The sequence below is a fragment of the Drosophila serrata genome, unplaced genomic scaffold, assembly GCF_035046125.1.
Source record: "Drosophila serrata isolate PLE 108 unplaced genomic scaffold, ASM3504612v1 contig_334, whole genome shotgun sequence".
In the NCBI taxonomy this organism is placed as follows: Eukaryota; Metazoa; Arthropoda; class Insecta; order Diptera; family Drosophilidae; genus Drosophila; species Drosophila serrata.
In genome coordinates, this window is record NW_028257232.1 from 2,552,572 (window position 1) to 2,580,273 (window position 27,702).

The 27,702-nt window shown below is 37.7% G+C and overlaps 3 protein-coding genes across 18 annotated transcripts in view; 1 reads left to right on the forward strand and 2 right to left on the reverse strand.

The window, feature by feature from the left end:
* The window catches only part of grh (grainy head), a 51,407-nt gene extending 26,116 nt beyond the window's left edge, over nt 1-25,291 (reverse strand). For 5 of the 7 annotated variants that reach the window (XM_020944890.2, XM_020944889.2, XM_086837606.1 and 2 more), the window contains exons 1-2: nt 24,148-25,291; nt 14,812-16,512 (exon numbers count right to left, since the gene is read on the reverse strand). In XM_020944890.2, the coding sequence (XP_020800549.2) occupies nt 14,812-16,103 (1,292 nt within the window). In that variant the 5' untranslated portion in view covers nt 16,104-16,512; nt 24,148-25,291. Of the gene's footprint in view, nt 1-2,878; nt 3,245-6,823; nt 8,720-14,811; nt 16,513-24,147 lie in introns of those variants that run through there. The other 2 variants (XM_020944891.2, XM_086837613.1) reach the window with 1 other exon arrangement.
* Nucleotides 1-27,702, forward strand: part of LOC110177919 (uncharacterized) — a 65,722-nt gene that overhangs the window by 36,198 nt on the left and 1,822 nt on the right. For 5 of the 10 annotated variants that reach the window (XM_086837618.1, XM_086837617.1, XM_086837625.1 and 2 more), the window contains one exon: nt 12,970-13,022. The exons of 2 other annotated variants lie outside the window; for them this stretch is intronic. Coding sequence is in view for 1 of the 8 variants with exons in the window: in XM_086837616.1 (XP_086693742.1) it covers nt 10,509-10,533; nt 12,970-13,022 (78 nt within the window). In the remaining 7 variants the exon portion in view is untranslated. Of the gene's footprint in view, nt 1-10,493; nt 10,534-12,969; nt 13,023-24,159; nt 24,300-25,068; nt 25,406-27,702 lie in introns of those variants that run through there. 3 more of the 10 variants (XM_086837616.1, XM_086837621.1, XM_086837624.1) reach the window with 3 other exon arrangements.
* On the reverse strand, nt 10,612-12,039 carry LOC147642914 (uncharacterized). Its single transcript, XM_086837685.1, has 4 exons — nt 11,902-12,039; nt 10,964-11,178; nt 10,747-10,925; nt 10,612-10,715 (listed from the first exon to the last, which is right to left on the reverse strand). Exons 1-4 carry the CDS (start codon nt 12,037-12,039, stop codon nt 10,612-10,614), a joined length of 636 nt encoding a protein of 211 aa, XP_086693811.1.

Consider the following 27,702-nt stretch of genomic DNA (forward strand, 5'->3'; position numbering starts at 1 on the left):
AAGATTTAAAGAAGCCATAACTTTATAAAGAATATTTACGGATTATTTGCAATTTTAGGATTGTACTTTCTTTCGTATAATACTTACTTTACCATGTTGTTTATCATATTTTTCCTATTTTAAATATTTATAAGTGAAAACTTGAAACATTACCATTTTTAAAATATTTTCTATATAAATTTTTGCCTTAATATCTCTTTTATTAAACATAACTCTAAGAATCCATCAGATATCGACCAATTTTCAGCAAGTTTTCTTGGGCAATTTGTCTTCATTTGTTCGTAGATATTGATTGCATATATGCAAAATTCCAAGAGTTTCATAAAATTGCGCCACACCTTTTGGTCTCACATAGATATAGAAAAGCTGCAAAGGTGTATATATATGTGTGTGTGTTAGTGTGTTTGTGTGTGCGTTGTGTCCGCTGTCAGTTCTTCCGTTAGCAGCTGTTGCAAGCGATTTCGGCGCTGTCTACTTATTTCCATTCGGTTCTTTTCCTCTCTTTTTTCAGTTACGGTTCGTTTTGGGCTTTATTTATACCCTAACAAAGCTGTTTAAAAATTTTAATAAATATTTGCAACAAAATTAAAGATGGTTTAACTAAATTCTTTTGATTTGGTAACATTAAAAGCTATAACACACAAAAAGTCCTTGTATTATTGCAGCACAGAGTGTGACCAGACTGCATTTAATTAAAAGAGCTATATTACGCATCAAAAGTCCTGTCAAGTCCTTACTAGAATTGTTTCGTTTTCTTCAAATACCTATAAAAAGTGTATAAGAACTTCGGCTTTCTTTATCCAAAATTTAGCTGCTTTTTTTTTGGCATTGCTCAAGTTGACAACGTTGGTCGTGGAGATTGCGATTGCGATCGCTTGCCCCATTTTGTGGCACTTGTCTCCCTCGTGCCCGGTGTCCCGGTTTCACCCGAAGTTGTTTTCTGGCTTCTCTCAGTCTTTGCTGTTCTCTACACACAACAAAAAACAAAAAACGGACATCGACATGGGTACGAAAAAAATGTTTTTGTTTTTATGTTCTGCAGAACATTTTCGCTATTAAAAATGACACTCTGATTCGGACTCTGCGACGACGTTATAACATTTTTTCGTAATGCGATATATAACATATATGTGGCGGGCTTACTCCGCTTTTAGGGTCAGGTCGTGTAAATCACGTAGCGGATATGGGGAAGGCGAGAACGAGCAGCACACATTTATTAGATGCCCCAAGTGCTGTCCATATCTCTCTTTCGGCCCGGCTTTTAATTGTGTTTCTAAGCCAAGTGCCGAGACGCGCGACCTTTTCCAGGCCCCCGAACTACGGTTACGGTTCGGTTTCATCACGGCTCCATAAAAGCAGACAGAGTGTTCCGTGTGGGGTTTCATAACCCCCCCAAAGAGATTAAACCAAACCCAAACCCTGGCCACGTTTTTCGCGGATTTCCACGAAGTGCTGGAGTACACAGCATTTTCTAGATCCCCAACAAAAAATTCGGAAGAAAATGAAAATGTTTTCAAGTTTACGATGATGAGGAGTTATGAAATATTTTGAGTGGTGTTTAGAGTTTGTTTACTAGGGGTTAGAAAAGGTACGGGTTAAATTTAAACAAGCATAAACTAAAAAACAGAATCCTTTTTAATGCCCTTACTGAGTATTATAATTTCAGTCAGAAGCTTGTAACGCAGTGAAGGAGTCATTTGCGACCCTATAAATCATATATATTCTTGATCAGCATAAAAAGACGAATCGATCTAGGCATGTTTGAAAGAAAATATTTTTTTTTTTAATTTTTTCAACATTTTATGAGCGGGAAAAATATAAGAAAAAGGTAAAAAAATCAATTTTTTAACATTGCAAATTGTATGCAGATTTATTACCCTCATAAAAACTAGCAGAGGAACGCTTTCCGATTTAAAATCAATGCATTTTTGGCTAAGTTATGATATTTGGAAAAGTGCGATTTTCCCAAAAATAATTATCTAACCAAAATATTGATCTTAAGTTCCTATAATGGACATATTTTAGGTATTCTTGATGAATAAGCCATTTCCGACCCTATAAATCATATATTCTTGATCAGCATAAAAAGGCGAATCGATCTAGGCATGTTTGAAAGAAAATATTTTTTTTATATTTTTTCTGAATTTTATGAGGATTAAATTAAAAAAAAATAATGTTAAAAAAATATTTTTTTTACATTTTAAATTAAGTGTCCAGATTTATTAATCAACCAAAAACTAGCATAGGAACGCTTTCCGAATTGAAATTAATCAATTTTTGGCTTAGTTATGAGTTTTTTAAACTTTGAATTTTCGACAAATTTGTCATATAAAAATATAAATAAATATCGAATCCGAATATCCTAAGCTTACTTATGATTGATTTCTGATTTAATACTTTAATTTAATTGCAAACTGCATGGGAATTTAAACTTCGTTATACCGAAAATAGTTTTCTTTATTGTCATTTGTAATAATATATATTTAAAGGAGCATAAATTCTTGCTTTAGTTCGAAACACGTTTAAGAATTCTTCTAAAGGTTAAAGTTAACCTTGCCAAGTTAAAATAAATTTATCAAGAAAGTCTTTTAATTCAAATTTATAGGAAAAAGTAAACTAAAGTAATTATCTTAGTTTCTTTTAACTAAAGATAAATCTTTAATATAAACTCCCTAAGCTTGATCTTTAAGTAACCTTTTAAGAAGATTATAAATTAGTAGGCTGATAGTTTATAATATTAATGATTAGGAATTTATACCTTGATTAATAAATTCCTTATAAATAACACCCAAGTTCGTTTCAAAACTTCTTCTCCTTTTTAAAACCCATTTTCCGTTTTCGGATCCTGATGTGATCCTTGTCCCATTTGGAGACTTACCTCCAAGCGATATCGCCTGGCGAATCATGACTCTCCTTATCATCCTCACTTCGATAATAACTATAGATGGGATAGGCACTATTCTCGGAAGGATTGGAGTGCTGTGGTGGAAGTTGCTCCTGCTGTTCCCCCAACTGGATCTCTGCGGCAACGGCCTGCATCAGACCAGCGGCGGTCAGGGGAACATGATGATGCAGCTGGTGATGATGATGATGATGCTGCTGTTCCTGATGCTGCTGATGATCCTGATCCTGATCCTGATGGATCAAACCCAAACCCGGCTCCTTGACCGGCTCACTGGCATGATAGTAGTGATTATGAAGGAGCTCCTGCTGATCACTTTGTGGATCCAAGCTGAAGCCTCGCCTATTTGAGGGGGTTTTGTTTTGGGTTTAATTATTTTTTAAATTCAAACTGGGCGTGGCAAAGAGACAATCGCAGACAACGCCCATGTGCGTGCATTTGGTTTTTTTGGCAGCATCATTAGCATTTTCATTTCTATTTATTTTCTATTTACATAATCAATTTCGGGCCAGGTGCGTCGTCTGTCTGATAATATCGCCGGGCTCAAGTGTGTGTGTCTTCGTCTCAGTTACGGATTTGTAAGTTTTGCGGCAACTTTTTACTGCTTTCGGCATCGGAATTGATTCGTTTAGCGCTATTAGCGCCATCAAATGAAAACAAAAAACCAAGAGAAACAAAAACCAAGAGAAAAAAACACCAAAGAGCGTTCCCCGAAATAAAAAAGCGTCAACTTTTTGTTAGCACTTCGGGCAACGCCCCTTTTGGCCCGCCGCCCCTGGACTCTGCAAGTGGTCCGCAGCAGCAGCATTTATTCACTAATTATTTATTTCCCATGAAGCTATTTTTTTTTTACTCGCAGAATTTGTCGGGGTATAACTCATATTTGCAGATTTATGTAACAGGAAAGAGGAAGTGACTTCCGGATGCGGTCGTTGCATATAAAATTCTTAATCAAAATCGGATTTAAGCAACTCACAAGTTGGATTAATTAAAGAAGTGGGAACCAAGGGGATTTTCTTGGGTTTTTATAAAGTAATTTACAGTCGAAATATTTTTTATCAAACTTTAAAAACAAAAACTCACTTTTATCATGAACTTTTATCTACTTTTCTAGAACTTTCAATGTAAACTTTTTCTTAAGAATGTTTTAAAAGTATTTTAATTGAACAAAAATATTATTTTCCAATTTTCCATACTTTTCCGTATAATTTTCATAAGTAAACAATAAAACTATAAAGCCAAGTCATGCCTGCTTTGAATGCCTGCCTTTAATCCCTATAAAAAGACTATAAAATGGTTAATCAAATTGTAAAATTAATTAAGGTCGTTTATAATTTGCATATTTCAATGTATGATTTGATTTATTAGCTTGAAAAAGTCATAACCTTCATGCAAATAATATTTTCTCTATGAAGTCTTTGACATTTACTAGACAACTTTGCTATAAATATCTGTGAAAAATATTTTAAATGATTTAAAAAATTAAAAAACCTCTCAAAAACCATATAAAATGTAGGAAATTCTTAAGAAAAAGTAGTATTTTGTTTTCCCTTTATAAGTCTTTCTTTATTTATGCCTCAAACCTTGTCAAAAAAGGGTATCTCCTCTTTGAAAGAGTATCTCCCCGATTTCCTTTAATTTTAACCCATATTTTCCTTTGAGCTAAGTGCAAGGATTTGTGAGCCTGTGATTAGGCCAACACCTCGACCAAGAGTAAGTCCAGCCTCTCTGGGAGCGATTCCCGCGGAGTCTGGCGATTGTGCAACAAGTAGCAAGCGATTTTGCGAAAACAAAGCTTAATAAAAGCAAAAAACACAACCCTAACATACAAAAAATGGCAACCCTGCTGGGCACTTTCTGCCACCTGAAAGCATACAAAGTTTAAAGATTTAAGAATGGAAAAAGGAAAAAGTAGGCAGGACACTGTGGTCTCTATCGCAATCTGAAATCTCGGCGAGCCTGGGAAGTGCTGGCCCAAGGCAAGTGATCCGCGGAAAAGGTAACCAGTTTACGGAACTTACGCGGCAGCTGCCGCATTTGGGATTACCAAAGACCAGGGAGCACCAAGAGAGGGAAATCCCAAGCAAGGACCTCGCGGCCGTAACGGCCAAGGAATCATCATCATCATTATTATTGATATCGAAGGGGAGGAGAAGACAACGACGTTTTACTCGGACACCGTCCGAGAGAGATAAAGGACGAGTAGGGGAAACAATGCATCTCATTTGCATAATGCTTTCAGCCAAACGGAGCTGAAAAGGATTCACAGGACACAGAGTCCGTAGGAGATTGGGCTTTTCTTATCCTTATCCTTCTCCTTCTCCCCCTGGGCATTTGTCACGGCCGAGTGGCTGCTGTGCGCCTTTTGTCATTGTTTCTCAACGTTGGACATCGCACCTCATCGGTCCCATTCAGACCGCTGTCCGGTGCAGCCACCCCTTTTCCTTTCTATTGCCTAGCCGAGGGTCCTGCGTCCTGGCTGATTTGCATAAGAGGCGAGCGGACAAGGACAAGGAGGGATATAGGACTCTTAGGTAAATCAAGGCCCACAGTTTTCAACCCCTTCGAACGATCGAGCGAGACAATAACAGATGTAGAAATGCCACGGCGGCCAAAGGTCCATTAATTGTTGTCCCTTTCGGCGCATCCTTGCGGCATCTGCCGCTTTCTCGGACCTCGTGAGAAACCTCTCAAGATTCTGATTGGAATTGGTATTGGAATTGGTATTGGGATTGGGAAATGGCTGCGCTTCACGCAGAGAAAATGATCAACTCTTAAGGCATTATTTTTGGTTGGTCGCTTTTGTGTATTTGGTTTCTTTCTGTCATTTTACTTGGTCTTTCTTTTTATTTTTCCTTTTCTTTTTCCCCCTTTTTGTTGTTGTATTTTTGTGTTTTTTTTGTTTTTTTTTTGTTTTTTTTTTTTGTCTGTGTCATTTACATGATCATATTTTATGCAAATGGCCCCGGGGATCGGGGAGTCTGGGGAGATGCGGCAATGCTGGGCGATGGCCAGCAGCGTTGCTCGGGCGTGGGCAATAAATTTCTCATTCGTATCGCATTAATTACTACAATATTATCAGCAGATACAGCCGAAAGCCCGAGCTACACAGATACTTTGATATTATAACATATGTGTATATATATATATATATAGTATATTCAGCAACGATACAGGGGCGCAGTTGCTGCCATATTGGAAATGGGAGATTCAGATACACTTCGATAGAGAGAAGGGGGGTTTCCACTTAAAGAAAAATTCTATTTAAAAGATTTCTAATATAATTTGAAATCGTTAATTTCATAATAGAAATAATCCTTGTACTTTCCTTCAAAAATTAAGATAATAGATACGTTTTATTAAATATTTTCAAATTAAGACCTATATACATAGTTAGTAAAGCTTATAAGATTATAGTTGTAGCACTTATAGTCTCAGATATATAGAAAATAAATAGATTAAAGGACAAACTGTCAGAAGGACTAAAACCCAAAGGAACATACTGAAAAACAAAGATGTCTAAATCGAATCGCCTTAAGTGGCTTAAGAAATGCTTGAAAATGCATGTATCTATGAATCTTGTAAGGACAAATATACTTTCTTCTGCTATTTTTTCAAAAGAAAAAGAAAAAGCTTATAACACATAAATTTGACATTTCTCTCAGTGTACTCCCAGAGAGGCCTAAAGAGAGATAGAGAGATAGAGAGAGCGAGAGAGAGAGAGGGCAATCCAAAAGCTTAGCAGCAAGCTTATAAAAGTTACACAATCCGTAGAAGCGAGACACACTCTTCAGATCCTTCAACGCAGACACACACACACAGATTATCTCCGTCTCTGATTTATCAGTTACTATATAAATTCACAAAGATAATGCCAACACATGGACGTGATCTGCGACAGGATCTTCTGAATCCTTGTACCGTGGCTCGGACATCCAATCCGTATATGATAAGGCATAATTCGTAGTGCTCGTCGCCTCCTGCATGGTAAAGAATTGAAGGGATTTCCCCCTGAGATCCACAGATCGATCACTAGATCACCACCGACTGGACAACTGATAACACTTCACTTCATTTTTTTTAAGACAATTTCCATAAACACTTTACCGAATAACCGAACGAATATCGAACACCGATCGAGATCGAAACCGAGACCGACAGATAATTTAAGTTTAAGCCGATTAGGCGCCTTCTCGATTCTTTCGGAGAACAACAACATTAAAGAACATATAAACAAATGTTGCTATATGTAAGTAAGCCTATGTATACAGCACACATATATATATTTAGATTTATATATATAAACTTGATGCTGTTGTCGACCTTGTGGCTTTTCGATATCAACTGAAAACCACTTTGAGCGTTCGATAAACTTGTAGCGCCAATTCAGAGTTTTGGAGTGTGGAATGGAGCGGAGAGACTTAAAAAATAACAACAAATTAAATAGCAATAACAACAACAACAACACTAGCAGCACCAGCAAAAAACAACAACAAATTAAAGCAAAAGCAACAACAACAACAAGAAGCTTAAATACAAGAACAACAGGCGACACCGTCGAAAGCAGCGTATGAGACGCTGAATTGTGTTAACATGTTTCTTTCTTGTCTCCTCAACGTCGTCTCTGTCTCTGTCTCTCTCTCTCTTGTATATCGCTCTCTTTCTAGCTGAGTATAGCCCTCTCTTTCGCTCTTGAAAGCCTCTATATCGACTGCAGGTAGACTGCGCAGGTGAACAGGTTTGTTTTTGTATCAAAATGTCCAAACGCTGTTGCACCTTTTAATATTAATAATAATAAAATGAGAAGCAAGAGACCAAAAGGCAATAACAACAACTAGAAAATTCATTTGATTAGCTCAACGAATTTGGGATACTCTCTTTTGCAGGAATCTCTTAAATATTTTCTGTATTATTTATATTTTATAATATAATTATTATTCCCTTTTTTCATATAGAAATTTTATTGAAAACAGTAGCACTATGAACTGTATTTAATACATTGTGTTTAAACAAATTTCCTATTTAATTAATTTAAATTATGCAGGAAATGAAAGAAGAAAGGAAAACCCCATAGATCTCGTATTTAAATTTTGTTTTATAACATTTATATACTAACATATTTTTATTTATGGTAAACTAATTCTATTCTTGTTAGAATTTTTGCTACCCATTAATAGCTTAAAATTGTATTGATTTTGATCATCTTTATCTATTTGCTTTACCCTATTCCTATTTTTTAACAAAGATTATAATGAAATGTAAAGCATTTAAATGTGTTAAAATCTCTCAATTCATTTCCTCTAATATTATATCATTTTTAGTAAATTTTCTCTCAAGTAACCCACATACCCCACCTTCAAGAAAGTGTATAGAAATGCTCCATTTGCAAGCGCATGCGTGACAGTGACTTGGGGTCTGTGTCTCTGCCCGCTTCATTGCCGCACCTCCTTTTGGCCCCCGGAGGCTGTGAAACGGCGACAACAGTAAAAATATTGAAATATTGTCAATCAAGGGGCTAACATGGGGGGAGAGATACCGAGAGACAGGGGGGGCAGGGGGAGAGACACAGTCGCGTTCTATACAAACGATAAGAGTCACTAAAAGTGTCGCTATTCCCCCGATTTGATATAAAAAATTAAAATAAAATAAAGGAGGAAAAAAACCAACCAAAAAAAACGAGCAAAAATATATGTTTTACAGCTCAGAAATTTAATATGAGCGGCTAAAGTGAAAGTAAGCAGAGATGTGTGGGCAATATATATATACTATATAAAGTATATATGTATATATCTCCAGTTGAGAGTGACCGCGAACACTGTCATATCAGAAGGCTAAACCCGAAGGTTATCCTTGTGTATGGAAATTTCACAAAATGCATTCGCATTTCGCACAATTTGTGGGGTTTCCGCATATAGCAATAAGGAAAAGGTCCCTCTCTCTCTCTGTCACGCTTTGCACTAAGCTACAAAACTAGGGCCTAAAGTTAATGGTAATTAACTTAAATTCCATGTACAATATATATATCATGTCTTATGCCTTGGCAAATGTCAAAGTTTGTATATTTTTTTGGGAAGAACACAACGCGAACGATTTCGTCATTAATTATTATTAATTTATTTTCATGGCCATCAAATATTATTGCACTTTAAGCTCCGCTTGAATTTGAATACGAAATTTGTTTTCTTTAAAACTTTACGTTGGAAGATATTCTATTAATAACTCTATCAAATGTCAAAGGGTAATTTGTATAAGAAAGGAAATGCAAATTTCAGTATTCAGCGCTTTATGACGTCGTTATCAATTTCGAGATATATTTTATGGATTATCGACTTTCGTTGATTTTCAGCAAATTATTGAGTGACTATAATAATAAATTTTGCATCTTTAGTGATTGGTTTCAATTAAGAAGGTAGTTGGGCCTTAAATCTAAATAATAATTGCCAAAATTGAGTTGCAATACCGGGAATTGTTTTCCGTTCGGCAATTAATGAAATTATATATGTATATTTATGAATCCATATTCCGCTGTTGCATAACTCTTCGTGCGGCTAAATAATGGAAAAATGTGCATAAACAATAAAATTGTTTTATTGCTTAAATGGCGAGAATAGTAAAAACATAAAAACGCGTACATTGCTTTGCACTCAACTCAACCGAATAATCTGGCTAATTTGGGGGATCGTAAAGGCTTTTTATAAGCCACTCTCAGCCTGGCCCGAAGGCTGCAGTTGGTAAATGCAATTTCGTTGGGTTTTTATTTCGCTTGAGCTTTTTGGCATTTGAATTGTTGTGTTTAATGGAAGCTTTAAGCTTTGAAAAGGCGTTCCCTTTTGGAAAGCGTGATTTTTGTGGTAGGACTTTAATTAGTTAAATATTTTAATTTTTAAATAATTGATGGGTTTCTCAAGGAAAAGCTTTCTTGTTGAATTTCCCAAAGGTATTTAAGCAAAGAATGAATTTTATCATTGTTTATTTTTAGAAATTAAATAATTCTAGAATAGTTTTTTGTTTTTGTCAACCTTTAATACCCTTACAGGGTATCAGAAGCACGGAACGCAGTGAAGAAATCATTTCCGACCCTATAAATCATATATACTCTTGATCCGTATAATAATCCTAGTCGATCTAGCCGTGTTTGGGTGATAATATTTTTTTTAATTTTTTTCCAAATTTTATGAGGATAAAAATCAACAAAAAAAAAAATTGTAAAAATATGAATTTTTTAACATTTTAAATGGAGTATGCAAATTTATAAATCAAAGAAAAACTAGCATAGGAACGCTTTCCGATTTGAAATTAATACATTTTTGGCTTAGATATGATATTTTTTCTCTGCAAAAGTATAAAAATTATAGTTTCCAGAAGCTTTCTTTCTTGTTTACCATATAAAATAATTTAAGAATTAAATAAAATTGACAATTATAATATAATTTAGGGTTTAAATAAGTAACAAAGAGTTTCTTTAAAAAAAAACTATAATTTTCTCGAATTATCCTTGAAATTTTTTATACACCTTTCACCCATCTGCTTGTAAATCAAAAACCCTGTTGCATGGTGTAAATTAAGACGCTGCAAGGGATATGTTATGCGGTGACAGACAGACACAATGGAAAGGATGGCTCGAAACAAAGGTCAGTCAGGCTTATATATATACAAAAAAATAAAATAAAAAAATCCCATACAGATGCAGCTTGTGGCCCCATCTCCAGTCAAGTCCAAGCCATCCCCAGTTCGATCTGTCTCTGTCGCCGCTTTAATTTGACTTTAATGAAAACGTGGCAAGCCGAACACTTTTGGCAAGCATCAGGCAGACGTTGGATGTGACTTGGGATGGGGATGTGGATGTGGATGTGGATGCTGTGGACATGTCCTCAGCTGCTTATCATGGGGGCCAGCAAACAAAACAAACTGTACATCAACCGAGGCCGAGATCCGAGCCAAGAGAGTGCGAGGCCAAAGCCAAGAGCAACACGCAAGGTCCAGCCAAACGGGCCACATGCCAAAACTCCAAACCCAAACCCAAACTGAGTCTCAGTCCAAGTCTGAGTCTGAGTCTGAGTCTGTGAGTCTTTGAGTCTTTGAGTCTCTGAGTCCAAGTCCGAATCGAAGACGAAGAAGACGACGTTTGCTCGGTCCATATGCGGAAACGCAATTTTGTCGTTATTTATGGACCTTGCCGCGCATGCAACATGCACGCCGCGTTGGCCAAAACCAACCAGGCAATGTTGCTGTTGTTGCAGTTGATGCTGCTGCTGCTGATGCTGCAGCAACCTCCTCTATAACAGGATGGGACATTGGCATTAGAACCATGCACTGAAAGAGATGGAAACTGAGGTTGGAAAAGAGATTCTAAGCTCGAGAAGTTTGATTTCTTGAAAGGGATAAAAATAACCCATAAAGTATAGAGACTTCTTAAGAAAATATAAAATATTTTTCACTTATTTTACTTAGAAATGAAATATTTTATTATTAGAAAACCCTTAATTACTTTAAGAAATGGGATTAATATAATCCAAAGCATAGGAACTTCTTTATTTATATATTTATTTGAACTTCTTTTTCCTGTGAAGTAAATCAATAGTTTATTTAAAGGTAAAGGTAGTTTGAAACCCTTGAAATAATACCATATTTGAGTTAGTAATTTACCTTGAAGGATAGATACATATATCCCAATCGCTTATTTTAACTTGTCCTATTTCGGAATAACACAATATATAACTTAAATTGAAAAAATATGACGAAAATAAGTTCAAATCGTCTAATATGTGGAATGAATAATATGAAAATATATCAAAAAGAAGTTCGAAATGTCTAAAGATTGTATTTTATATCAACTTTCACTTTAAATGTTGATACATTATCGATATATTGACCTTTTCCATCATGCCAAACTGCAACCTAAGGAAAGGAATATCTCTAAAGACCCATGATCATCATGGATCATTTAGTTGATACTTTCCCAACTTCTACCCTTTTATTTTCTCTCTGTGTAAACTCACATAGAAGGAGGAGGAAGCTGGGGAGAAGGAGCGAAGATGGTCTCTCTGCAGATGCAGATGCGATGGCGTTGCAGTGGCGATCCAAAAGATCCAAACGATCCGAGCAAGAGCGATGCAACAACGATCCAAACGATCCATGGAGATGACGATGACTTAGTTGCTGCTGCTCCAAGGCGGCGGCACCTTGCTCAAGGAGGCTGCGCTTGCATCTCACCTCGCTAACGGTTCTCTATTAGATTAATTTATATTCAAATTTTTATTACCCGCGCATACCACACCATGCCTGCTCTAAAATGAATTGCCAGGCGGATCGGATGGGATGCCAGAAGGAGGATGGAGGATGGAGGATGCAGGAGGAGGCCTGGGTTTCCGTGGTCGCTTGTGGAACTCTGGGTGTTATTAGCTCTCGCCTACTTGCACATTCGATGCACGCCACAGAATGCCAAAGTTGTTGCCTGTTGCAGGGGCAGCAATAACGTATAGAATAAACAGTTACAACGGAAGCTGTCATTCCACTCAGGAGGGGGGGAAAATGGGGTTTCTTGGGGAGCCATTGGGGAATGGCCACCGATGGGTGGGGAGGACGGAGGACTCCCGGCTTGAACTCAATGTTTGGGCCATGGAATGGGTATGGATAGAAGTGGCCAGAATGCGCTGGCGTTGCCGTTGGCCTATCGCAATAATTAACAGTAAAATGTGCGCGCGGTTAATTCAAATGTATGAGAAATGCAAATGACAAACATTGATTTGAAAGGACCAGAAGACCGAGGAGACCAAAGAGCCGCACCACCATCGAATGGTAGCCAAAAGACTCTGCCTCTCTGCCACAGCCTGTGTCCCCAATTAAGATGTTGATGTGGCAACCGACCCACTCTTCTGTGCCGCCAATGACGAAGGCAATTAGTCGAGATTTATGTTGCCGATAGAAAAGGCGCTCCAATGAATACATCTATTTGAGTTTAAGTTGTCTCAGGGATATCGTTTTATATGTAATTCTAGGATTAATATATGTTATAAACTCTTGAGTGATTCTTTATATTTATTTTTGGTTTCTTTTTTTTCTTCTAGGTGTTTTATTTTGTGTTGAAAATTGTGATCAAGAACTGAAGATTCCTAAGAGGGTAAGATTAATTTCTAAAGTTTTATTTTAAAGACATGAAATATATAAGAAATTTTAATAATAATTGCTGAAAAAAACAACGCTTTACCTATGAAAAACTCTTTGATTTGCTCTTTGTTCTTTAAATTTTTTAAGCAGTCTTAATAAACTCTTTATTTTAAGTTATATCTTTAAATGCATTGGAAGAACTCTACAAACTTGATATTACTGATAAGTAATATCCGATATTCATTTACTTCAAATAATAATTCCTTATCATATATAGGTTTAAGGAAGTTATATTCTTAATATATCCCTATACTCTTTAAAAACTTTTTGCAACAATACCTCCTACCAAGAATGACTCGAAGAACCCTAACTTTGAACCCCCCAAGAGTCCCAATTAAGCCACTAATTAAGGGGCACAACATAGCCTTTAGTAACACACAAAAGGTAGCACTTGGCAGAAGGTCAACCCTTTGCCAAAAAAAAGAAAGAAAAACTACCAAGACGACCCCTTGGGAAGCTCAACGCCCCTTGTGGGCAATTACGAGAACACAGCAGCAAATAGGGTCATTAGAGAGGGGTCAATTTCTGAACTTATTTTATATATAGAAATATAGTTTTAAGGATAATAAATTCTTAGCTTCTGGAAAATGAATTCGATATTTTATAATGTCAATTAAAAGAAATAATAATATTATTAAGAAATTTCATTAAAGGATCGATCTTTTATACCCTAGCAAGGGTATCAATATACTCTTTTCGCAGGGTATTATAATTTCAGTCAGAAGCTTAAAACGTAGTGAAGGAGTCATTTCCGACCCTATAAACCATATATATTCTTGATCAGCATCAACAGGCGAATCGATCTAGCCATGTCTGGTCAAAAACTACATTTTCAAAAATTTTCCGAAATTTTAAAAGGGGTTACATCGTTAAAATTGTCAAAAAAATATGACAAAATTTGTAATTCTTTAAAATTTTAAATTGAGTATGCAGATTTATTAAACTAAAAAAAAGTAGCATAGGATTGCTTTCCGAATTGAAATTAATGAATTTTTCATCATGTTATGACATTTAAAAAACTGTGAATTTCGCAAAAAATTATCATACAAAAATATTTATCTATAATTCTTAAAAGGTACACTTTTTATGTGTTCTTGGTGATAATCAACGAAGGAGTCATTTCCGACCCTATAAATTATATATATTCTTAATCAGCATCAAAAATTGAGTTGATTTAGCCATGTTTGGGAAAAAATGATTTTTTTCAAATTTTTAAAAATTTTTTAAGGGGTTACATCGTTAAAATTGTCAAAAAATTTGTCAAAATTTTAATTGTTGTAAATTTTAAAACGAAGTATGCAGATTTGTTAACCTTATAAAAACTAACATGAGAAAGTTTGCCGAATTAAATTTAATGTGTTTTTAGCTTAGTTATGAGTATTTTAAAATTTGATTTTGTTGAAAAAATTGTCATATAAAATTATAGATCACAGAATGCGCATATTTAAAGCTTAATTATTTAAATTCAAGGTTGTATTAACTTGGACTTCCCGAAGTTTTGTTTCTTTTCTTGTTTAAGATTATAGATCTTATGGATACTACATTTTTTAAATCTACAATAAATAGTCTTAATGTTTTGAAGTATTGAATAAAATATTTTATGTATCTAAGGATGAACCCATGACCTTCACTTTTGTAGCATTCTGTGAACTGTAAACGCTTTCCAAATTAATATCAAATTTTAAACCATTTCTTGGGAACCCCCTTAAAGTTATCACAATTATTTCGGAAAGTGCACTCACCTCTGCAGATGCTCCTCCACTTCGGCGGGCAGGGCGCCATCGGCCACTATGTAGACAGGCTGTCCGCCGGCACCCGTGGCGGTGGCATAGGGAAGTCCGGCCTGGACAACCACCTGGCCGTCGGAGACCAGGCTGCCAATGTCGCCGCCCGAGTATATCTCGAGACCCTTCTGATCCGTGGTGGAGTAAATAACCGTCTTGCTGCCGTCGTTGTAGATCAAATCGATATGCTTGTCCGTCTGATACAGATCCGGATCGAGTTTCTGGGGCACGGACAGGTGTGGCAGCTGCTTCACCACTCCATTGGGATCGGAGGTGGTGTAGATGATGGGACCACCGCCGGCGGCGGCGGCTGCTGCTGCTGCTGCCGCGGCAGCTGCATGCTTCTTGTGGTCCTCATAGATGTCCGCCTCCGTCTTGATCACGTTGCTGTCATTGCCCCCACTGTAGTGGAGCACGGAGGCGTCCAGGGGCAGGGGAGAGGTCTGATAGACATTACCCTGACCATGGTCATTGTTCATCTTCTGGGCCTGATTGTACATGGCGGTGGCCACCGCGTTGTCGTTGGGCATCAGCTTGGAGGGATCGCTAACGATGCGCGTGAGGATGTGCTCGCCGGCCTCGTTGCGGGAGAGGATGTGATGCTCCCCGTTGATGATCTCCCGCGAGATGATCTGCTGCTGCTCTCCATTTGGACCCACGACGCGGATGATCTGATTCTCATCGAACTCGATCTTGGCCAGCGGCTGGTGTTCCGTCTGCTGCTGCTGCTGCTGCTGCTGGTTACCCATTTGGGCTGCAATCCTGGCATCGATGGCATGACCCTCATCGGGATTACTACCGCCACCGCCACCTGGTCCACCATCCGGTGGCATTACCACCTTGGGTGTCTCATAGATAAAGACAGCCTCCTTGTCGTACAGCTTGGAGTTGTCCGTGTGCAGGTCCAGAACATTCACATTCGTCATGGTGGCCAGCTCCGGCTGTGGTGAGTCCGGTGATCGATGCATTGTGGTCAGGAGCGGTACACCGTTGGGTGCCAGCGGTGAGCTGTTGTTGTTGTTGTTGTTGTTATTGCCTCCTCCTCCTCCGCCGCCTCCTCCTCCTCCGTTGTTGCCTCCGGTACCCTGCTGAATGGGGGACAGAGAGGCGTCACTCAGGATACCCACACCAACACCCACGCCCAGGCGACTGTGCTGCTGATGCTGGTGAAGATTATGGTGCGAGTGGCCGTGGGACAGCGAGAGCTCGTTGGACGTAATGACGCTCGTTGTGGCGGTGGATGTGGACATTATTCGCTGTGGCTCTGTCTCCTTTAGCTTCTGCTTACTGAACTAATTTGAACTGGACTTGGACTTGGATCTGGACTCGGACTTGGCTTCTGGATTGCACTCTGACTTGGTCATGAACTGATCGTGGACTGGTCATCGATGCTGGATCCTTGGAAGGTCGCTCAAGTTCGAGTTAATGATGCTGATGCTGCTCCTGCTGGCAAGTATAAACATAATAAATATCACTAATCAACGGATTGATGGAAGGCACTTTGTTGTTTTAGTTGTAGTTTTAGTAGTTCGCTCCAGTTCCAGATGGATAGTTTCTTTGTTGGATTTGTTGGTTTGTCTTTCTGGTGTGTCGTTCGTTGTTTCAATTTACCGCATTCTATGGCACTAAGGAACTTCCTTCGCTTCGTTCTCAGCTCAGCTGCAATTAGACAACAAGACAATGGTCATAATTAGTACCAATTGTGGGAAAAAAGAGAGATATAGATGCAGTAGAGTGTTGTCTTTGTGGGGAGTGAAAGACAAACTGGAGCACAGAGATCTAAGATCTTGAAGTTCGGGAAAAGAAAGGTGTAAACTGTCAGGTGATATATTAAGGTAGTAATTATTATTAAACTAAGCTGTACAAAGTTAGTTATTTCCTTTACTTTGTTGCCATTCTGGTTTTTAGATGAGCATAAGACTTTTTTGAAGAAAATAACAATGATAAAACAACACGCAATCTTTAAAAATATTATGTTTTGTAATTTTATTAAGGTTTTTATACTGTATTTAAGACTTTCTGCAGTTATTCAATGCATTTCTGATGATCTTTTATAGATGAAGCAATAATTATAAGCTTGAAACTATTATTTTAAAGGGAAAACATAAACATAAAACAAAGGAAAAACATAAACATAAGCTACAAATTATGGTTTATGGGGATTATCTATCTATATAATTTATTAAAGTATTGTAAATATGTTTAAAAAGATAAAACTGGCCACTAGTAAAAAGAGAAGCCATCCCAAACTCAAGTTAACTAAGCTCAAAATCATTTAAAAATTAGAATTCAAAAACAATCTTTAAGGTTATAAATCTATATAAATAAAATCTCTATTGAAATACTCTATTTGTTCTTAAAAGTTCATTGTCTTCACTCTCTGGAAACCCCTCTCTATTATCACCTACATAATAAACCCCATTAATCCCTTTAAATACAGTGTGAAATATGGCTTTAAGCTGCCTTGGAAGGTAATTCCCATTTAGCATTTCGAAACAGGGCCCTTTGCCAATCACCTTATTAATTTTCACCTGTTGCTTTGGCGGCAATTACCAATATAAGTTCGCTGCAGCAGCAACAACAACACAATAAAAAGTGGCATCAGTCTGGCGGCAGTCTGCTTGGCGCCCGTCTCCCCACCCCTCCCCCCGCCCCCTCTCCTGGCAACACACCCCCGTTGTCGCACACACTTGAAGAAAAAACGGGTTCAAACGATGAGCACACACAAAAAGCAGTCAGCAAACAAACAAACAAACAAAACAACAAAAGCGGAAAAGCGCAAAGGGGCAAACAACACACACACACAATACAAAAAAAAAAGCACACAAAAAATGGGAGGGAAGGGAAGGCAAGCAAAAAATAAAAAAAGAAATACAAAAATAAATAAGTAACACGTGGCCGTCGAACTAGTTTGACTCCTTCGCAAATGTCAAACGTGTAACTGCATAACTCAGCGCGCTCAGGTTCATCAGCAGCGACAGCAGCGGCAGCGGCAGCGGCGACAGAACCACACAAAGCAACAAACACAACAGGTGGAAGAAGCCTCGACGCCAGCAGAGGCAGCGACAGAGAGCAGCAACCATATTTGTGTGTTGTTGTTTTTTTTGTTTTGTATTTTGTATTTTGTTTACTGTTGTTTACAACGGTGCTTTGTGTGAAATTAAACACAGTACTACTTATACTTATATATACTATATACAGAAACCAGTCAGTCCATCAGCTGTTAATAGTCCAGAATTCACCCCTCCCCCCACCATCTCGGGCGAGTTAGCACAAAACATGTTTATGAGGGATTTTGAAACCGAAAACGAAACCGAAACCAAACCGAAACGCAGCCCAAACACACAACATCAAGAACAGGTACTCCACACACCGGTAGCAGGCCCAAAACAACAACACCAACAACACCAACAACAACAACAACAACAGTCACAGCTCCAGCTCAATCCTTGACCTAATCCAGAAGGCTGACTTTCTGGTTCCACACCAAACCAAGCCGCCAAGCCTGCCCAGGTTCAGGTTCAGCTTTGGCTACAGGTCCAGGTCCAGGTCCAGGTCCAGGTTCGGACCAGTGCCAGTTCCCAGTTCCCAGTTCCCAGTTCCAACCGATATTGTTGTTTGATGATAAAGCCAAAAAATCGCTGCTGCCGCCAGAGTTCACACTGGTGTTGCTGCTGCTGCCGATGCTGCTTCGGTTGCTTCTGGGATGTGGATGTGGATAAACTTGTTTGTCAGCCCAACCCGGCGAGTTCACGACGTCTGACGACCGACTGGCTCCTCGCCGGGTTCCGTTAGTAGGTGAGGTCAGTGTCATGCGGCGGCACAGCAATGTGCGCCTATAGACTAGTTTTTTTTTTTTTTTTTGGCACTGACCACTTTTGGCATCCCACGCGGGTGGGGATATCCCATGCCCCCCCTCAAAGCAAGTTGGAATTTTTTAATTAAACTTTATCTAGAGGTTGAAGCTAGTAAGAACTTGAGAACATTACATGGGAAGGGTCTGCATACCAAATTTGGTATCTGTAGATCGAATAGGTCCTGAGATATCTGGGTTATTATCTTGGAATATAATATATCGATTGTTTGTTTCTAATTAAAGGGGATTAAAAAGTCTGCATACCAAATTTGGTATCTGTAGATCGAATAGGTCCTGAGATATCTGTGTATGTGATCATGGAATATAATATATTACTGTTTGTTTCTAATTAAAAGGGATTAAAAGAGCTGCATACCAAATTTGGTATCTGTAGATCGAAGAGGTCCTGAGATATTTGGGTTATTATTATTAAATATAATATATCCATTGTTTATTTCTAATTTAAAGGAACAAAACTAGATCTTGCATAGAAGATTTGTTAAATCCTCTGAATATTTCCAAATAATAATTAAGTTTTTGAAATAATAATCTAAGATTCCTTGAAAATCTATTAAATGTTTCAAGCTTGATACTTGTCAAATCTTGTTACATTAGATATTTGGCTTTTAAGATCATTGTTCTTTTATTTCCGCAACTCTCTAGATAATAACCAACTTAAATCAATAATTACTTAAACATGGCGAATTTCCTATGAAACATTCAGCATCCGATTCTCTTGACTTTCTACGCAATTCGAAAGGCAATTAGGAAACAATTAAAGTAACATCAACACCCTGGCTCACAAGAGATTCCAGCCATTGAACTGGGTCATCCGTGGTCATATCTTAGCCAAAAGACCAGCCACATTGGAGAAAGACCCTCGGGGGATCTCTGGCCCGGGACCAAACTTTCCAACTTGCCGCTTGAATGGATGAAAGATACAAGAAGTATAGAGTGGGGGAGAGTGCGGAGATGAAGGTGGATAGATGGATTCTGGCCAAGACCCATTACTCATACGGTGGGTGCAAAAGAAATCAGCGATCGGCGAAGAAAAGCTGTACAGATAGATAACCAACGCAAATGGGAAGCAGCGATGTGGAGAAGATAATCCCAATTAATCTCATAGAGGAAATTTTGTGTGGACAAGAAGTGAGGGGACTTTCTTGGCGAAAATGGTTATTTATGGAGGGATTAAAGCACCGGCTTAAGTCTTTAAGAATAAGAAAAACTATTACAAATAAATATTAAATAGTATGTGATTCTAATGTAAAAAAGTATCATTCCGCCAAAAGAATCTCTATCTTTCAACGAAGTTTTCGCATTTATAATTAATGACTTATAAGTATTTATGGCTTACACCCCCGCAATGATAATACCTTTAATTATTACGCTATATTGCGCGAGATTTACCGCTATTCGATCGTAGAAACAGGTATTCCAACAAAAGCGCAGTTGAGAGTAGGAAACTAATGGGCAATTACTGTATTGATTGGCTAAACAATAAATCGTAAGTCAAGTTTAAACTAAACTTACAGGGAAAGAGAGAGAAGGAGAGATCAAGATAACTATAAGGAAATCTTTTGCAGCGAAGGCTATTTGCATATTTATAGCTTACAGAACCTTGATCAATTTGTAGTGAGTTTTCTTGAGGTTAAGCTTGAAAATGCATATTTTAAGGAATCAAAGTGTATTAGATTTTAGATACAGATACATAAACGGAACTATTGCTAATATTTTGATCAAACCTTGGAAACTGTCCGCCTACACTAGCTTCTTGGTTACCAAAGACACATAAAATACAATCATTTATTTACTATATGTTGTAAATTAACCCTCTTTCAAGTTAATTCTTATACCATATCAAACCCCAAGGTTCCGGACAACGCCTACAAAATGTGAGATCTAGGGACCCTGACTCCCTATTATCCAGTGACCACCTTTTTCCCCTTTTTTTAATACCAACGATCTTAGATACAAATGCAGTGAATACCAAAAGCAATTCCATTTCCAATCCCATTAAGATTTGACATAATTTGAAATTTGGTTTTTATTTTTTACGTCTCTGCCTCTACCTCTACTTAGGGAGAATGTGGTGGAGAGTGGAGGAGAGAAGAAGAGAGCAAAGAGTGGGGCGGGTAAGAAAAGACAAGAGAAGAAATGCGCAGCGTAACCCTAAGACATCAACGGTCAGAGTTGCGGGCATCAATAACCAAAGCCAAAGACTGGAGGAGACTGAGGCTGAGGCCGGGCACTGGGAATGGGTAGAAGATGCACTGGGAGAAAATGCGCGATTACCTTTTTAAGTTTAATTATTGAAATTATTAAAATTTGATTTACACTGAAAATGATTATGATCTTTAGAGTTTTTTGAGGGTCAATGGTAACAGCATTAATGGAATTTAAATTTTAACTGTGCATGATTTTGGTATTATTTGAACTTAACTTGAAACTAAGTTTAAAATTAGTTACATTTTAATTTTAAAAGAAATTTTAAAAATATCAAAATGAATTATCATTAAAAAAAGAGGGTCAATGGTAACAGGATTAATGGAATTTAATTTTGAACTGTGAATGATTTTGATATTATTTCAACTTAACTTGAAACTAAGTTTAAAATTAGTTACATTTTAATATTAAAAGAAATTTAAAAATATCAAAATGAATTATCATTAAAAAAAGAGGGGCAATGGTAACAGGATTAATGGAATTTAATTTTGAACTGTGAATGATTTTGATATTATTTTAACTTAACTTGAAACTAAGTTTAAAATTAGTTACACTTTAATATTAAAAGAAATTTAAAAATATCAAAATGAATTATCATTAAAAAAAAGAGGGTCAATGGTAACAGGATTAATGGAATTTCATTTTGAACTGTAAATGATTTTGAAATTATTTGAACTTAACTTGAAACTAAGTTTAAAATTAGTTACATTTTAATATTAAAAGAAATTTAAAAATATCAAAATGAATTATCATTAAAAAAAGAGGGTCAATGGTAACAGGATTAATGGAATTTAATTTTGAACTGTGTATAATTTTGGTATTATTTGAACTTAACTTGAAACTAAGTTTAAAATTAGTTACACTTTAATATTAAAAGAAATTTAAAAATATCAAAATGAATTATCATTAAAAAAAAGAGGGTCAATGGTAACAGGATTAATGGAATTTCATTTTGAACTGTAAATGATTTTGAAATTATTTGAACTTAACTTGAAACTAAGTTTAAAATTAGTTACATTTTAATATTAAAAGAAATTTAAAAATATCAAAATGAATTATTAATACCTCAATCATTAATAATCATTAAGAAAGTCCACCCTATTTCTCTGCCTGTACAATGGAAGGGGGAATGGCAAAGGGGCATAAAGACAAAAGAGTGGGAGAGGCATGGGAATGGGGAAGGGGGGGAACCGCTGCAAGAGTCCGGGAGTCGGGAGTCAAGAAGGCCCGAAGAAACGAAGAAAGGCAAAGGCGAAAGAAAAGAAAAACAATAAACGTTAACACGAACACGAAAATAAAATAACTCTCTCACGAAGTTCCCCTTGTGGACCGCGCGTGTATCTTTTAGTAGGTGTGCGTGTGTGTGTGTGTGTGTGTGTGTGTGTATCTCACGGCTGAAATGTAACCGTGTTCGAATCCATATGAGTGTGTGTGTGTGCTGCGTAGATGTTCATTTTACTGTACCATAATCGCAGCCCCAAATTGATCACCATCACATCGCGCACAAAAAAAAGGCAAAAAGACAACGAAAACTAAAAATCATAATAAAAAGAAGAAGCCAAAAAGAACACAAGAAGACATAGAGAATGAGAGGCCGAAAGTCCAGGGGGAAACGTAATCAGAAAACACACACACACACACATGGATGGGGGCAACATCATCGATTTTCGAACAAGAAGGCAGCGCAGTAACTGAGCAGTTGACGTCGACGTCGACAGGCGAAAAAAAACACCTTTTGATCCCTTTTCGCTCCCACTCTGTTCTGCTCTTGCTCTCTGAATCCCTCTCTCTCTTTCTCTCGCTCTCGGTCTGGGTCTCCTGCTCTAGCACAGCATTGTTGGCAACACCAATACCTGTGCGTCTTACCTGCCGCTGCTCGCAGCGGCGACTTCGAAATAAAACCAAACAAAGAGGAATGTGTGCGCGAAAGAAACCCACCAGCAACAACAACAACAACAACAACAGTAATACAGTAACAACAGCAACAACACAAAAAACAACAACATTTACTGAAGCTGGGAGCTCCGAAAGACTAAGGCTACGGATACGACCATGTCTGCACAACATACAGGGTGTCCACTGTACCAACTTTATTAGTGCCAGCAAATAAACAATCGCAATGAAAGGGTTATAATTTAAATTAAATGAAACTTTTAATTGAATTGGAAAGAGTATCTTTTAGCAAATAACAACAGAGGAACAGTGGAAATATCTTTTGACAAATTACAACAGAGAAACAGTGGAAATTGGTTAGCTGTGACCTCTAATATTATCTCAGGATCTCCACAGTATTCTTAAAGAACCCCGTTCTTTATGAAATACTTACATAAAGTATAGGAATAATACTAACAAACGTTTAATGAAAATATTATAGTTGTGTTACAAATTTACTTTTACTAAAATTACTATAGTAATTACCAGTTCAAAATAAATAAATATAAGTCAGTAGATAAATATTATCAAAAAGTATTGGAATCAAACTAAGTTAACACTACGTTTTCTACTAAAAAATTTAGGGAATATTCTAGAAAACTCCAGAACATTCTTTAAATATATCAAAATGTAAATAGTTGTTACAACTAATTATATAATTTCTCGAAAATATATAGCGATTTCTATAAAAACAATCAAGAATGGTATTAAGATATAATTTAAACCTTATTTTTAGGGTATTTTCTAGTACCCAATCCTCGTGATACTCTCCAACAATTACAAAAGTGCACTTTTAGTTTCCAAAAATGAGCAATAAAACTCTAAAATCCTAAATTCACACATTTATAGCCTTGTTTATGGAAATTGCAGCTATTGTTTTTAAATCCACAGTAAGGCCTGACCTTTATAAGCCCAAAATGCACCGAAAAAAATTTGAATTATACAAAAATTTGATCTTTAAAAATATCATATTGAATGTATCAAAATATTCAAATCCTAACTAATATTTAATGTGAGTTTTGATATCTGTAAGCCTTTTTTCAGTCTAATTAATTATCATATATCATATCATATATCAAATGCATTATAATTTTCCTATATTCATTTTAAAATATTTCCTACATTTTCATATAATATTAATTTAGAATGTTCCTCATTTTATGTTGGTATTCTACCAACTCTCTAACCACATTTCTCGCAGTGTAATCCCTGCCTGAGCCGAGCCTGTGCTGCTGCCTGATGCATTTATAATTACTTCTTGGTAGGCTGCTGCTACTCACTTTTGGGCCGTATTTTCCGGATCAGGATGCGGATTTTGGCACTTGGTGAGGATCTATGGCACTCGAGCGGGCTGGAACAGTGTAACTATGGAGCCGCTGGTGGAGTCCGGGAGGCTGTCTGGATCCGATCTTAAATGTTGTTGTTGCTGCTGGTGGGTTGATGTTGTTTGTAGTTTCGTTGGCTGCTGGTGGGTGCACCTTTCGCCAGTCTTTGTGCTGCTGCTGCTGCTGCTGCTGCTTCGGTTGCTGTGTTATTGTTGTTGCTGTGCGTCTGGGGGCTTTTAGCCTGGCTCTCTGGGCCTTATGGCTTGCACAATGCCTGGCTTTTGGCCGCTTCTAATGCGCCACTCTTTGTGGTATGTGGAGCTGTTGCTGCTGTCGTTGTGCCTTTGCCTGTGCTGTTGCTTGTATCATTGGCGGCTTGTGCATTTTGGCTTAGCATTTTAGCAACATTTCGCCAATGTTGCAGGGATGCCAGTGGAGGGTAGGGAGAGGGGACACTTGAGGGGGCTTTTTCTGATTTGTTTATTGTATTATTCACTTTTCTACACTTTAGTTTTCACGCTTTTTCCCGCTCGTTAGTTAGCTTGTGTGTTTTGTTGTTGCTGCTGCTGCTGTTGCTGTTATTAATCACTATTTTTATTTTGTATTTTATTATTCGCTGTTCGCTCAGCTTTTTGATGGCGTCTCACGCACACACACTCGCACACACACGCTCTCCGAGAGACTGGCACACAGATACTCACACACACACACACACACACACACTCACTCTCGGCTGGCTGTGAATATTTTTTCGCTTTTTTCAGCCTTCTCTTCCTCTTCGTGGCTCAAATACTATCTGTGTGTACGTGCGCTCGTGTGTGTGTGTTTTATTTAATTTCGAAAAAGTTTAAGCGCGATTTTCTGTGTTATTTTGTTATTCGTGTTTATTTGTTGGTTTGTTTCAAGACACACGCGGCCTAAACAGTTATTAATTTACATATAGATTGGGAATCACTGATTTTGGATATATATATAGAATTCACTTGCGAGCCTCGGATCGGCATTAACTTTTTGACTTTCCGTGTGCGCGGAAAACTTGTCGTCGCTGTCGCTGGATCTCGGCTCTCGGCTATAATGCCCAAAGAGTCAATTGGAGATTGTTCAACTGTTGAATGTGCTGCTGCTGCTGCTGCTGCTGCTGCTGTAGCTGCTGCCTCTGTCAGCGTCTCTGTCGCCTTAATGGTATTGGTGGCAAGGTGCTGTCCGTGTGCAGGTGAGAGAGCGCTCGATTATTATTGCTTTTTATGGTTTCATCTCTTTCGTAACTGATATTTGAGCGAGGCAGCGACGCGGGCAGCGCTGGCAGCGCCACTCGAATTCATTCGAATCGATGATGTTGTGTGTCTACACTCCGAAACACACACACACACACACTAGCTTACACCTGAGTGGCAAACACAGGTAGCTACCCTTTGCGTGTGTTTTGGTGCACCTGCAGAGAGGTGCGCGCAGCGGCAGCAGCAGCTAAGGCGCAGGTACAAAAGACTTAGGCCACGAACCTTCTGCTTTCTGCCCGCTCAAAAGACTTAGGCAACGAACCTCGTCTGCCGCGTTGCACGTGCGGCAGCCAGAGCGAGATGGGGAGAAAGGAGCCGTAGCCACCCGCACTGGGGGCTCAACCGCTCCTGCTTTAGCGTTCATTTCGCGCTGCTCTGGGCATTGCATTCATTATCGAAAATTCGAAGTTCGAAATTCGCATTTTTCGAACTCGCCGCTGTTCTTTTTAGCCACTGTTGTTGCCATTTGGCTTGTAAGCCGCCGTCGCGTGAAAGTGGTAGTGCAATTCAGGCATCAGGTAGAGACACACACGCACACACTGGCAGCAGAGAGAGAGGGAGAGAGAGAGAACGAGAGAGCAAGAGAGAGGGAGCTGGAAGAGAGATAGAGAGCGCCGCATGCCAAGAGAATGCACAGAAAGAAATTGTTTACGAAATCGTTTAGATACCTTAGTTTAATTTTAATTAATTTTCTTGATAGTGTATAGCATATAATATATTAAATTCTTCCGAGAAGTATATTCTGAGAACTATATATCTTAAAAAATACATTTTGGGAAAAAGTCATATAACAATCATAGTTTTTTAGCTGAAAGAAATATTTACTTCAATTAATTTATACTTGAACAAAAGTTCAACTAATTACTTCGGATACCAATGTTTTTATTTAAAAAAATCCCTCTAATTATTTACCTCTTATATCTTTCATAATTTTTTTTCTCAGTGTGGCATACGTAAAATAGTTGTGCATGTACCACAAACGAATATCGCGAATACGCAGTGTGGCTGCCGCCACAGCCTCCGATCGTTCTGGCTCTCCTCTCTCTCCCCCTCTCTTTCTTCTTGGCTCTCTCTCGCTCCACAACCTGGGCCTGGCTTGGGTTTAACCTCAGTCTCCGACTCAGATACGATTCTACGAGTACAACCTCGCCAGGCGACGGCAATCAGCGGATCGCCGGACAGCGGACAGCGGACAGCGGACAGACGGAGCTTGTGTGCTTTCCGCCACGGCAAAAGGTGTACCCCGCCCGCAAGCTGTCCGTCTCCGTGTATGTCGTTTGGCGTTTGTTGATGCGATATATATCGAGAGGAAAAGTTCGATATAATATGACAATTAAATTTCAAAAATGTAGTTTAAATATATATATATTTATAAAAAATATAGTTTTATATATCAGAATATTGTAGTCCGAATTTCAGAAAATTTAACACAAAATTGTAGATTAATTTATATTGGCTATACATATATCAAATTTGGTGAAAATCTGTTGAAAACTGGAGAAGTTATAATTTTATTTTTAAACTTCCGATTGTTCCTATGACAGCTATATATATGAATATATATAGTCCACCAATTCGCCATGCTCCGATTTATGTAATAGTAAAATTATATAGAAAAATAACACCATAGTTTCATTCAAATAGCTTGCTCTTTGTTCCAAAACTAACTTCGCACATGTGTGCTTATGATTCTCAACTGTGTTCTAACATCCCCGGAACGAAGTGAGTGCTGCCGGCCAAGTATCAGATATGTGTTGTGTTACAAAAGTTGCAAGTCATTGTTTATTAGTGTCCAAAGTTAGTAACTGATCATACATACTTACTTATTGGTCATAGATACTTACTGATCATAGTTACTTACTGATTATATTTACTTACTGGTCATAGATACTTATTGTTCAGAGTTACTTACTGCTCATAGATACTTACTGTTCAGAGTTACTTACTGCTCATAGATACTTACTGTTCAGAGCTACTTACTGGTCATAGATACTTATTGTTCAGAGTTACTTACTGCTTATAGCTACTCACTGCTCATAGTTAATTACTGGTCATAGTTAATTACTGATCATAGTTCTATAAATCGTCCGATCGTTCCTATGGCAGCTATATATATGTATATATATATATAGTCCACCGATTCGCCATGCTCCGAATTATATACTAGTAAAATTATATAGAAGAATAACTCCATAGTTTCATTCAAATAGCTTGCTCTTTGTTCCAAAACTAA

Excerpts from the sequence above, each read along its gene's own strand:
- LOC147642914 (XM_086837685.1), bottom strand. The coding sequence starts at position 12,039 with ATGGATCGTTTGGATCGTTGTTGCATCGCTCTTGCTCGGATCGTTTGG. Across the intron at positions 11,179-11,901 it reads CAGCTTCCTCCTCCTTCTAT|AGGAGGTTGCTGCAGCATCA; the intron begins GTGAGTTTACAC and ends ATCCTGTTATAG. Across the intron at positions 10,716-10,746 it reads TCCACAGCATCCACATCCAC|GTCTGCCTGATGCTTGCCAA; the intron begins ATCCACATCCCC and ends GTCACATCCAAC.